Source organism: Macrotis lagotis, chromosome 1 (genome assembly GCF_037893015.1).
Source record: "Macrotis lagotis isolate mMagLag1 chromosome 1, bilby.v1.9.chrom.fasta, whole genome shotgun sequence".
In the NCBI taxonomy this organism is placed as follows: Eukaryota; Metazoa; Chordata; class Mammalia; order Peramelemorphia; family Peramelidae; genus Macrotis; species Macrotis lagotis.
Window position 1 is genome coordinate 805,425,682 of NC_133658.1, and position 12,996 is coordinate 805,438,677.

A 12,996-nucleotide genomic window follows, 5' to 3' on the forward strand; every position below is an offset into this window, starting at 1 on the left:
ATATAAAGCCTGGGTTATCCACTAATATCTTAGCTATCAAAATGAGTTATTACAAGTAAAACAATAGGAAATCAAAAGATAGAAGAGATTAAGTATACAACACACAAAGGCAAATGGAGAGAATAAGGCAGTGTTTCATAAGCTCAAAAGACCCCTCCTGCAAGATTAAGGAATTAAATTAAGTAAATTATTAAATAAAGGAAGAATGGAAAGCTATCCAGCAGAAATTAAGTTTAGACTAAGATCTTACACTAGACTACAAAAAGTTCCAAATGTAAATGTCCTTGATATAAAAGCTCACATCATAAGTAAATTAGAGAAACAGAGACTTTCATAACCATAGATAAGCAAATAGTTCATAACTAAATAAGGGATAAATATTACAGAAAATAAATTGAACAATTTTGATTACATAAAAAATTGAAACAAAATCAGTGGGGTATTTTTTGGTTTGTTTTTTCAAGGCAATGAGGTAAAGTGACTTGCCTAAGGTCACACAGCTTGGTAATTATAATGTGTCTGAGTCAAATTTGAATTCAGCTCCTCCTGACTCCAGGACTGGTGCTCTATTCACTTCACCACCTAGCTGCCTCCAAACAAAATCAATGTTAAAATTAGAAGGAAAACAGCTAAGTGGGAAAAACATCTTGGTAATAAGTTTCATTTTTTAAAAACTGAATTGATTTTAAAAAATATTCTAAAAGTTTCCCCAGTGCCCCATCCTCTTGCTCTTCCCAAAGCCTCAAAAGACAAATGTAAAGATAAAAAAGAATAATCAGCAAAACCAATAAATTAAGAGGGGTAGAGCCAAGATGGCGGAGTAAAGTCAGAGACTTGCCTGAGCTCTCCCTCAAATCACTCCATATATCTTTAAATAGTGACTTTAACCAAATTTTGGAATGGCAGAATCCACAAAAAGACTGAGTGAAACAACTTTCCAGGCCAAGACAGCTTGGAAGATCCTCAGGAAAGGTCTGTTACACTGGGTTAGAAAAGGATGCAGGGCAGGCCAGGTCCAGATGGAGTGAATTGGTTCTAGCCACTCAGGAACAGATCTTTTGGTACGAACAAGGAAACAGAAATTATGAGAAAGATCACATGGTAGGAAATAGCTATTATAGTACATGAGAATAATGGAATATTGATATGTTACATGAAATGCAAAAATGGTTTCAAAGAAAATAAGGAAGACTGTATGAACAGATGAATAGTGAAGTAAACAGAAACAGGAGAATTTATAGTCATACTTTTAATTTTTACATATATATAAATATATATATATATATATATATGTAGATACTATAACTATAACTTTAAAAGACTTAAGAACTGTTTTTTTTAAAAAGGATTTTGCAAGGCAAATGGAGTTAAGTGACTTGCCCAAGGCTACACAGCTAGGTATAATTATCAAGTGTCTGAGACCAGATTTGAACCCAGGTACTCCTGACTCCAGGGCCGGTGCTTTATCCACTGTGCCACCTAGCCTCCCCGACTTAAGAACTCTTGATCAATGCAACTACTAACCACAATAAAAGGAATTTCCCTTTCTCTGTAGAAGAAAATTCCAGTTAAGAATCACCAACTGTTTGTAGGACAATCAAATAGATAGCCTCTAGGTATCTCAAACTCAATATGTTTGAAACAAAACTCAATATATCTTCCCTAAAAAACCCACCATTTTTTTTTAAAGTTTTTGCAAGGCAATGGGGTTAAGTGACTTGCCCAAGGCCACACAGCTAGGTAATTATTAGGTGTCTGAGACTGGATTTGAACCCAGGTACTCCTGACTCCAGGGCTGGTGCTTTATCCACTGTGCCACCTAGCTGCCCCAGAAACCCACCACTCTTATTAACTAGCTTATTCCTCTTTTAAGTTTACATCTTCAGGGTCATCCTGTACTCTTCAATCTCTTCTCACTCACTTATTCAATCAGTTGACCAATCTTCCTCCAGTTTCTTATATAGCTCCCCTTCCCATTCTACACCCCCAATATTCTCCCTTTTTACTGCCACTGTTTTAGAATCCTTAGTATCCCTTCAAGGTTCAGCTCCAATGCCACCTTCTATATATACCCTCTTCAGAATCCCCGGTTATTTTTGCTTAACCCCCAAGTTATCTAGTATTTATTTCATATTTATTTAAATATGTATCTACTGTTGCCCCTGATGAAATTGTAAGCTCCTTTCCAGTAGGTACTGTTTCAGTTTTATCTCTATATACCCAATACCTAGTACAGTACCTATTATTTAGTGGGTAGTTAATAAGGAGTAGGTAATAAGAAGAAGAGGAGAGAAGAGGGAATGGGAGGGGTTGGCAATTTAGTAAACTGAATGATTTGTTCCTGGAGCTTTAGAAATGTAATTTAATATCTGATAGAACTGTATTGGTAATTGTTAAGTTTATCCCTTTTCCACTAACTAGGGTAGAAACAATTTTTTTTCCTGGCGCAGTGGCTGAAGACCCGTCTAATTATCTTGCTAACTTTACCTTTGTCTAAAAAATTATCTGATTAATAATGGAAAAACTTTGTGCAGTAAAGCAAGTTCCCCAGAAGTAAAGGAGGAGTAATTTTTTTTTGTCTTTATACTCTCTAGGGCCTTGCAAATAGTAACCACTTAATAAACATTTGTTGAATTGAAATGAGTCAAGATTAAAAATCTTGATTAATAGTAGAAAACTATATATGTCACCCATAAACTGTATGAATATAGTTATGCAACACTTCTCTCCCAAATAAAGTCAGATCTAAATAACTGCCCATGATTAGGTCAAGCAAATATAATCAAAATGACAATTCTACCCAAATTAAATTAGGTATTCAGTGCCATACCAATCAAACTACCAAATAACTATTTGGTAGTTTGATTAGCATGACACTGATTAAGTAATTTAACTTTTACTAAGCTAGGGAAAAAAAGTAACAAAATTCATCTGGAGTAAAAAAGGAGCAAGAATGGCAAGGGAACTGGTGAAAAAAAAATGTAATAGAAGGTGGCCCAGTTCTACCAGATCTAAAACTATACTATAAAGTGGCAGTCATCAAAATTTCTTGGTATTGGTTAAGAGATAGAGTAATGGGGGGGGGGGGGGGCTAGGTGGCATACCTTTGCCTAAAAAGTTGTCTGATTAATAATGGAAAAACTTTGTGGGATAGAGCACTGGGCCTGGAGTTAGGAAGACCCAAGTTCAAATCTGACTTCAGACACTTTAATAATTACCCAGTGGTGTGACCTTGGGCAAGTCACTTAACCCCATTGCTTTGCAAAAACAAATAACAAAGAAATAGAATAATCGATCAGTGGATTAGGAGAGGTTCAAAAGAAACTGCAGCAAATGACTATAGCAATCTACTGTGAGAAACCCAAAGACATCAGCTTCTGGGATAAGAACTCACTATTTGACAGAAATTGTTGGGAAAACTGGAAAATAGTATGGCAAAAATTAGGTTTTAGACCCACACCTCACACCCTATACCAAAGGTCAAAGTGGGTACAAGATTTAGACATAAAGGATGACACCACAGATAAATTAATAGACTAAGAAATATGCTTTCTATCAGATCTATGGAAAGGGGATAAATTTATGAACAAACAAGAATTAGAGTAAATTATAAACTGCAAAATGAATGATTTTGACTATATTAAATTAAAAGGTTTTTGCACTAATAAAATCAATGCTGCCAAAATTTGAAAGTAAGTAGAAAGTTGGGAAACAATCTTCACAACTAGGAGTTCTGGTAAAGGTCTTATTTCAAAAATATGTAGAGAATTGCATCAAATTTATAAGGTTACAAGTTATTCAATTGATAAATGATCAAAGGATATGAATAGACAGTTTTCAAATGAAGACATTAAAGCTACATATAATCATATGGAAAAAAATGCTCCAAATCATTATTGACTAGAGAAATGCAAATTAAAAGAAGAATGAGGTATCACCTTACACCTTTCAGATTGGTCAACATGAGATAAAGGGGAAATGATCAATGTTGGAGAGCTTGTGGGAGAATTGGGACATTGATGCATTGCTGGTAGAGTTGTGAACTGATCTAACCATTCTGGAAAGCAATATGGAACTATGCCTAAAGAGCAATAAAAATATTCATTCCCTTTGACCCAACAATTCCATTTCTAGGCCTATATCCAGAAGAAATCATAAAAATAGGGAGGATGTGCCAAAAATATTCATAGTAACATTTTTTTTATGGTGGCAAAGAATTGGAAACTGAGGGGATGTCCATCATTTGGGGAATGGTTAAACAAGTTATGGTACATGAAATACTATGGAATACTATTGTTCTATAAGAATACATAAATGGGGCGGCTGGGTGGCACAGTGGATAGAGCACTGGCCCTGGAGTTGGAAGTATTTGAGTTCAAATCTGGCCTCAGACACTTAATAAATGATTAGACTCTAGAGATCTAATGCTGAGCAAAGGAAGCAGAACCAAGAGAACAATGTACACATTAACAACACCACTGTGAGATGAACAACCTTGATGGAAGCAGCTCCTCTCAGTAGTTCAGAGACCTAAGACAACCATATTAGACTGACTTTGGACAATGTAATCCCCAGCCAGAGGAAGAAAAACAAAACAAAACAAAACAAAACAACCCTTCAGAATCTGATGATTACTTTATAAAAATTATCTCTTACGTATCTCTTTCCTTTAATCACAATTCCTCATACCGAAAATGACTAATCTAAAAATATATTTAACCTGACTTTTCACTGCTGAGGGGAGGAGGGATAAGAAGGTGGGTGGAAGGAAATTTTGTAACTTAAATATACATGTGCATATGGATAAAAAAAAAATTTTCTAAAATAAAAAACATAAGAAAACGATATATATGTCCTTCAAAACAAAAACTCTAGCTACTGCATTTAAAACTCTATCTGAAAAATCAAAAATATAAGAAGCAGGAAAAAGGTTCAAATTCTCATAAAAATATTTTTGACCTGACTTTTATTGCAGTTATTATTTGACTTGGCTATGATCATTCAATTAAATCTGTAACAACCACACTATCCTGGCTATATGTAACAATTTTGCTGTTCCTTACTTGATTATAATAGCAAATAACTATCATCCATTATGCCTAAAGATGGTGGGTTTTTTGCTTAGACTTTTTTGTTCTTTGCTTTTATTATAGAAGCATATCTGCTTATTTTCATTTTACAAGATACCCCCTTTTTTGTGAATGGCTGATACTGTTTTAGTGAATTGATTAGTAATTAGTATGGATGAACAAATACTAGCTCCTTGCTTGCTATGAATTTACTAAGAAGTACTTTAATGGTCTGAAACACAATGTTTCCATTTCCCAAAGTATCTTAAAACCTGAGAAAATATTACCTTATCATCTAGGAAAATAACTTACAAGCCCTATAAACTCTTGATATAAGAGTACAGAAAGACCATCTAAGGTATGTCTCTTTAGCTATAAAAAGATATATCTGTGTGTATATAGACATAAATATCTATGTAGATTTAGATATATGTCTATCTATTACTACCCTTAAGAAGCAGCATGATGTGGCTGGGGGAAAAACAGATTTGGATCATAAAATGTGAAGTTTAAATCCTATTTCTGCTACATATTTCCTTTATTAACTTAAAAATAAAGAATTTAAATTCTTCTACTTATTACCTGTATTAACCTAGGCCAAGTTTCTTCTCCTCTCAACTTCTATTTCCTCATCCTGAAAATGAAGTGCTTAACAGGATAATTTCTAATTGTCTTTCAATTTGAAACCTGTTATCATCAGAGAAGTGAGAGGGTGATGGCACTTCTCCAGACATTCCATTATCCCTACCACAACGTTAGACAGTCATACGTGTGGAACAATCTATTCTTTGTTCTTTTTTTTTTTTTGCTCTAAAGACAAGTCCAGAGAACAGGAATGTTATTTATTTAAGAGCATATCACATGTGTCCAGAGGCTTCAAAAATGTTAACCTATAAAAGCTTATAAAATAACTTATAAAAGCTTATAAGAAACAGTTTTGACTTCATAATCACATTGCTATCCAAAAGTATTTCCTGAAGAACTCTTATGGCAACATTCTACTAGAAGTGGGGTAGATGCTGACGCATGAAATAGAAAAGCTCAATTGCCAAATTAAAAGACAAGTGAGGCCTTCCCTTACGTGTAGAAATGAGATACTGGAGATACCACCATCAGATCTTGTAGATATGTAACTTAGTTTTACTTAAATGTTTTCTTTCTTTTAAGTTTTTTATTATAAATGTTTGGGTCTAGACAAGAGGATGGGAGTTAGCAAACAGCAAGCTCCTACAAGGAGAGCAACAGTCTAATCACCCTTAAAAGCTCTTGAGAGTGATCTGTATTCAGAGGATATATATGAATGTGGGACCTGTCAATACCTAGTGTGCAGGACCAGTGGAGGGATATAGTACTGGCAAGACCCCAGCCAATATGGATTAGGATTAAAAAGGGACCCCTGACCTCATCTAAATGTGCAAAAGCAGTTAAGAGTTCAGTCCTGACAAAAAAGTCCTTATTTAGAAGTAAAACTATAAATAAGAAAAAACCAGAATAAGACACTAAAAATAAAGGCAAATCAAGTCTCCTAGGTCATCCCGGACAAAAGCCTAGAGAAAGAAAGCAACTCCAAAACCATTACATTTAGAACCTCAAATAAAGGTATGATCCAACTACAAAGTCTATTAAAAGTTCTAGAAGAGATGAAATAAGAGAAAAAAAGAGCATTATAAATATCTTTTATTAATAATATAATCTAAATATTACAAATTAAATGATAGCTCTAAAGAAACTGAAAGAAGAATACATAGCCTGGTCTAAGAGGAAGAAATTCTTACCCAAGTAACCAATTTCCTGAAAATCAGAATGAAACAGGCAGCAATCATGGATTCTATGAGATAACAAGAAATAGAACAAAATCATGACTTGAAAAAATTTATATATATATATATATATATATATATACATATACACACACACACACACACACACACACACACACACATATATAGTAAAATTTCCAACAAAAACAACAGAGGAACTCATTTTCTTCTGGCTCACCCAATATACCTCCTCCACAACAACCTAAAACAAATTCTGATCTGGAAAAAGCCAAGAAAAAGTCAGAGTGAGTAGTTTTTCCATCCCAGGGTAACTAAGGGAAATAGACAGAGAGATCTACTGAGGCTGTTGCCAGGAAACTGGTCTGGAGTGTGGTGGTGCAGCAGTGGAGGCAAGGTGCATTTCAATATCCAGGGATGGATAAAGGATTAAGAACATCCTGAAGGAAGAGGAACACCAGAATTAGCAATGAGTAAAGAAACAGGTGTCATCTGGCAGTTCCCTCACCCATTTCCCAGGTTTAAATCAGTGATCCAGGAGAATGGATCCATCTTAGCTCTGAGTGCAGGAGCAAAACAAAAAGAACTCCATTCAAGCCTTTAGCCCAAAACAAAAATCTACAATGTAATAACCTGGGTAGGAGTTCCCAATCAAAGGGGAGACAACAGTTCAGTTATTCTGAACCTGCAGAACATCATAGAAGGGCAAGAATAACTGAGTCTAGCAACCGGTTTACAGAAATTCAACTACACACAAGCTAGGTTCCTGAATTCTGGTCAGGAACTTGCAGAGCTCAGACCCAAGGACAGTGAATAGACCTTTCCCTGAATCAAACCCATCTGGAAGCACTGAAAACTTATAGACTTCCAGAGTGAGCTATGAAAGTAGCCAAGAAAAGTAAATGTACAAAAACTGGGGCCCAGAAGCATACAGAACCCAGTGCTAACATAAAGTCCAAAATCAAAAAGCAGGCAGAAGAATGAGCAAACCAAAAAAGAATCTGCTCATAAAGAGATGCCATGGTGACAGAGGAACTCAATACACAAAGAAGACAACAATGAGTAAGGAGCTGAGAATGATACCTAAGTTGTGAGCTGCCTGCATTACTGGGAGGATTACACAGTAAAAGAGAAATCAGGGAAAAGGGAGGATTAGGGAAAAAAGATGAGTTCAATTTTGGACATGTTGAGTTAGATGTCTTGCTATCTTCATCTGATATGTCTAATATGCAATTACTACAAAATCTATCATTTTGTTTTCTTGTCATCTTTGCTAATTTGATAGATGTAAGGTGGAATGTAGTTACTTTAATTTGCATTTCTATAATTATTAGTAATTTGGAGTGTTTTCATGTGATTGTGGAATCTTGGATTTCTTCCTTTGAAAACTACTCTTTCATTAAAAAGATTTAGAGATCTAAAAAAATAACAAAACTCATTTGGAGGAACTAATGGTAAAGAATAAAACAGTAACTAATAGCTTAACAAATTATGATGTATGATTATAATGGATTACTGTTGTGCCATAAGAGATTACAAAAAGGACAGTATCAGAGTTCTCAACTCACTGCACTCTGCTGTCCTTTCTGGTTTCAATTCTGCAGAACAAAATGCTCTTCTTAGAATAAGTTAAACATTTCTAAACTCTTCACCACACTGCTACTAACTCAAGCCCTTACTGACACTATCTCTTTCAGCCTCCTCTCTTCTGACTGGAAAGCAGGGTGATGAAGTATCAAATTTCTCCCATTGCTTTTACTTGTAGAGCTTCTGCCGAAGCTGGATATTTGGGCTTACTTTACTGTGCATCTGCTGTTATTTGCAGCTGTTCAGTCATACTCCTCTTGAATCCATTTGGGGTTTTCTTGGCAAAAATAGTGACTGGAGTGGTTTGCCATTTCCTTTTCAAGCTCATTTTACAGATGAGGAACTGAGGCAAAGAGGGTTAAATGACTTGCCCTGGGTCAAAAAGCTACTGAGTGTCACAAGAATTTGAACTCAAGGAGGAGTCTTCCTTGACTTCAGGTACTGCATCACTGTACCACCTAACTAACTGCCCCCATCTGCTGGGTTTCAATTACACAGAACACGATGTTCTTGACTAGCTATCCCTCGGAATTCCCATACTTTCCTGCCTTCCCTCCTTCTTTAGATTGTAAGCTCTTTGAGGGCAGGGGCTGTCTTTTTATTTATTCTATCCCCTGTGTTTAGCACAATGCCTACAACATAGTAGGTACTTAAAGGTTTAATGAATTGGACTGGATATTGGATAAACCTGAGAAGACTTGTATGAAGTAAGTATAATTAAGAGAACAATATATTAAATGACAACAATACTGTAAAGAAAAACAACTAGGAAAGACTTAAGAACTCTAAGCAATGATCATCTATGATTCAAGAGTACTAATGGGGAAAACTTTGCTTGCCTCTTGACAAGAAAACTTCTGACTGAATATGCAGAATGAGAAGTTTTTTAGGATATGGTCAATATGGAAAATTACTTTGCTTGATTATGCATATTTGTCTTCCAATTAGGTGAGGGGGTAAGTGGAAGCACATGTTTATGGGGGAAAAAAATTAAGCCAAAAATAAAAGGAGTAGTTAGTACTAGACTCATACTAGTCTGGTTAAAAATGCATTAGTTGGGGCAGCTAGGTGGCACAGTGGACAGAGCACCGGCCCTGGAGTCAGGAGGACCTGAGTTCAAATCCAACCTCAGACATTTAATAATTACCTAGCTGTGTGGCCTTGGGCAAGACACTTAAGCCCATTTGCCTTACAACCCCACCCCCCAACCTAAAAAATAATAAAAAAAAAGAATTAGTTAAGATAGCTGCCTCTAGGAGATGTTTTTCTAACACCTGTCTTTGGTTGGTAAATAATCCCTTGTTAGAGCCAACTGATACCATCAGCTGATTGAATGATATTGGGAGAATATCCCAGATGGGGCTTACAAAAGAATGTATGGGAAACCAAAATCACAATGATCACGTGCCAACTATGCCAAGGATAGCTAGTTAGTGGAGTAAAAAAAAGTACCAGGTCTGGAGTCAGGATACCCGAGTTAAAATTCAGCCCCGAACACTTACTAGCTATAAAGCACTGAGCAAGTCACTTAATCCTGTTTGCCTCTGATTCCTCATTTGTAAAATGAGCTGGAGAAAGAAATGACAAATCACTCCAGTATCTTTACATAGAAAACCCACTAAGAAATACATAAAACTAAAATAAACACCACTAACCAGTAAAGAACAGCTGTTGTGGACCTTTAGGGTATCCAAACTGGCAATAATAGGAGAGGGAGACTGAGTTCATATTAGACTGCTGCTATTCAGTCATTTCAGATGCAGATGCATCTGAACTCTTCAGTGACCTCATTTGGGCTTTTCCTGGCAAAGATACTGGAGTAGTTTGCCATTTCCTTTCCCAGCTCATTTTACAGATGTGGAAAGTGATGCAAACAGGGTTAAGTGACTTGCTCAGGGTCATACAGTTAGTAAGGGTCTGAGGTCAAATCTGAATACAGGCAAATGAGTCTTCCTTCTTCAGCCCCAGGACTCTTATCCACCTGTGCCACATAATGGACTAAGGAAAATCTTAAAAAATTAACACCTTCTTATGAGTTCTCAGCTCATATTTTTCTACTCTAATTGACACTAATTTTTCTACTCTAGAATGTATGCCTTATATTCTTTATTCTCAATATGCTTTTACATTTTCAAAACTGACCTGCTCACTCCTATTAAAGCTATTTCAGAAGGTGCAAAAGAAAAAAAAATTTAAAACTGGCTTTATTGTTAAATGTTATAACAAAAAAGGGAGAAATGAGTGAGGGAGATTTTAAATATCTGTCATTTCTTTTTAAGTTTCTCACCAATTCTGTAGGAATTCTTCACTTTAAAAGTGAATATGAAATAGGAGATATTTTTCTTCCCTCCCAAACCACCCACTTCTCATTATCCTTATGCTCATTACTATTTTTTTTAAGTTTTACTGATGTCTTATTACACTAGTCATTTGTAGATATTCTCCAGAATTACTCTCACTTGTAAATAATAGCAATTATTATTATTATTGTTATTATAGCTGGCATGTATACAGCAATTTATAGTTTGCCAAGTTAACTCATTTGATTGACACAACAACACTATGAAATAGGCATTGCTGTTATCTCCATTTTATATAGTAAAAGAAACAGACTGTGAGAGATAAGTGACTTGCTCAGGTTCATACAGCTACCTAGTAAGTTTCTGAGAAAGCATTGAAACTCAGATCTCACTGATTCTAAATACTATGTTGAATCCCCTAAGGAAACACAACTATTAACAAGTGACAATTACTGACAATTTATTATTACTGAGGATACCTTTATCCTCCTGGTCAACCAGTCACTGGGCTTACAAACTGGGTATCATCCTTAGCTCCTCTGTCTCATGGACTACATGACCAGTAAAAGGATCAGTGAGTGAAAGGATTTCAATAGTTTTTGACTTTTCTTAGTTTCAAACTGTTGTCTCAAACGTTTCGGCCAGTTCATAACTCCATCAATGTGTCTATCTTCCCACATGTCCATTAACATTATTTTCATTTTTTGTCATCTTTAACAATCTGCTGACTGAGGTAAAACCTCAAAGTTGGTTTAATTTGCATTTTTATTATTAAAGATTTGGAATGTTTTCAAATGCTACTGATAGTTTAAAAATTCTTGTGAAATCTATTTGTTCATTTTATTAAAGACACATGTTGAAAAATGGCCATTGGTCTAATGTATTTTATTCTTCATAAAACTCAAATGCTAATTTTATTAGCAATATTTATACAGATTTTTCCCACTGAAAGATTTCTCTTCTTTTACTATCTGCATTTAGTTTGGGCAAAAGCTTTTTATTATGTAACCTAAATGATTTTGTCTTTTAAGATTATGCAGTTATCTTTAATGTGATTAAGAATTCTCCCCCTAAATAAATGAAAAAAGATATGAAGGTGGCCCACCAGATTTCAAACTATATCACAAAGCAGCAATCATGAAAACAATCTGGTACTAAGAAATAGGTCCATAGATCAGGGGAATAGATTAGGTATAAACAGTACGCAGTAGGTAAATGACTATAACATTTTTGTATTTGTAAACCCAGACATCCAAACTTTTGGGATGAAAACTCACTAACAAAAACTGCTGGGAAAAATTATAAAGTAATTTGGTAAAAACTAGATATACACCTGATGGGGGTCCCATTTCCCTCCCCAACATTCTGATATGTTCTGAGTATTCTTGCTAAAATCCTTGCTAGAACCCTGAAATCTTATCTGTGACTTACTTACTTACAGGCTCCACTGACCCTACTTCTTCCCAAGGCATTTTTACCCTTTTAGTTGCCTTTTATCAGTGCCCACTGCTCCTGGTCTGCTTAGGGTTATCTTTGTCCTTTACTTTTTAGAAGACCTTGGTTTGCCTTATCAACACCCGGAGTCTTCTTCTTCTTCTTCTTCTTCTTCTTCTTCTTCTTCTTCTTCTTCTTCTTCTTCTTCTTCTTCTTTTGCTATGTAAGCCCTTCTTAACAAGCACGTTTATAACTTAATTATAAGTATTAGGTGATATCCCATGAATCATGAATCAACATCTCATACTGTACATCAAGATATGGCCCCAAAAGGTATATGATTTAGATATAACAGGTGAGACAGATGATCAAGGAAAGTGAAATAGTCGTGAATACATTAAATTAAATAAGCTTTTACACCAAATTGGAAGTCAAAGTTAGAAGGAAAGAAGGAAACTGGAAAAAATTTTTTATAGCAAGTTTCCCTAATAAGGGTCTTCTCAAATATATAGACAACCAAGTCAAATTTATAGGACTACAAATCATTCTCCATTTGATAAATGGTAAAAGGATATGAACAAGCAGTTTTCAGAAAAACTCTGTAGTCATATGAAAAATTCTCTAAATCACCATTGACTAGAGAAATGCAAATTAAAACAAATGAGACAATATGTCATACTTATCAGACTGGCTGAAATAGCAGAAAAATAAAATGACAAATGTTAGAGGGAATGTGGAAAAACTGGGACATTAATGCCCTGCTAGTGGAATTGTGAACTCATTTTGATGAAGAAGAAATATTAAGAAAAGTTATTATCATGCTCACTT

The 12,996-nt window shown here is 35.2% G+C and overlaps 1 protein-coding gene across 5 annotated transcripts in view; it reads right to left on the minus strand.

Annotated features, from left to right (window-relative positions):
* Positions 1–12,996, minus strand: part of NARS2 (asparaginyl-tRNA synthetase 2, mitochondrial) — a 195,255-nt gene that overhangs the window by 119,757 nt on the left and 62,502 nt on the right. The window contains exons 1-2 of one of the 5 annotated variants that reach the window (XM_074216994.1): positions 7,356–12,834; positions 6,845–6,897 (exon numbers count right to left, since the gene is read on the minus strand). The exons of the other annotated variants lie outside the window; for them this stretch is intronic. Coding sequence (XP_074073095.1) covers positions 6,845–6,897; positions 7,356–7,359 — 57 coding nt within the window. The 5' untranslated portion in view covers positions 7,360–12,834. Of the gene's footprint in view, positions 1–6,844; positions 6,898–7,355; positions 12,835–12,996 lie in introns of those variants that run through there. 5 annotated transcript variants of the gene reach the window in all.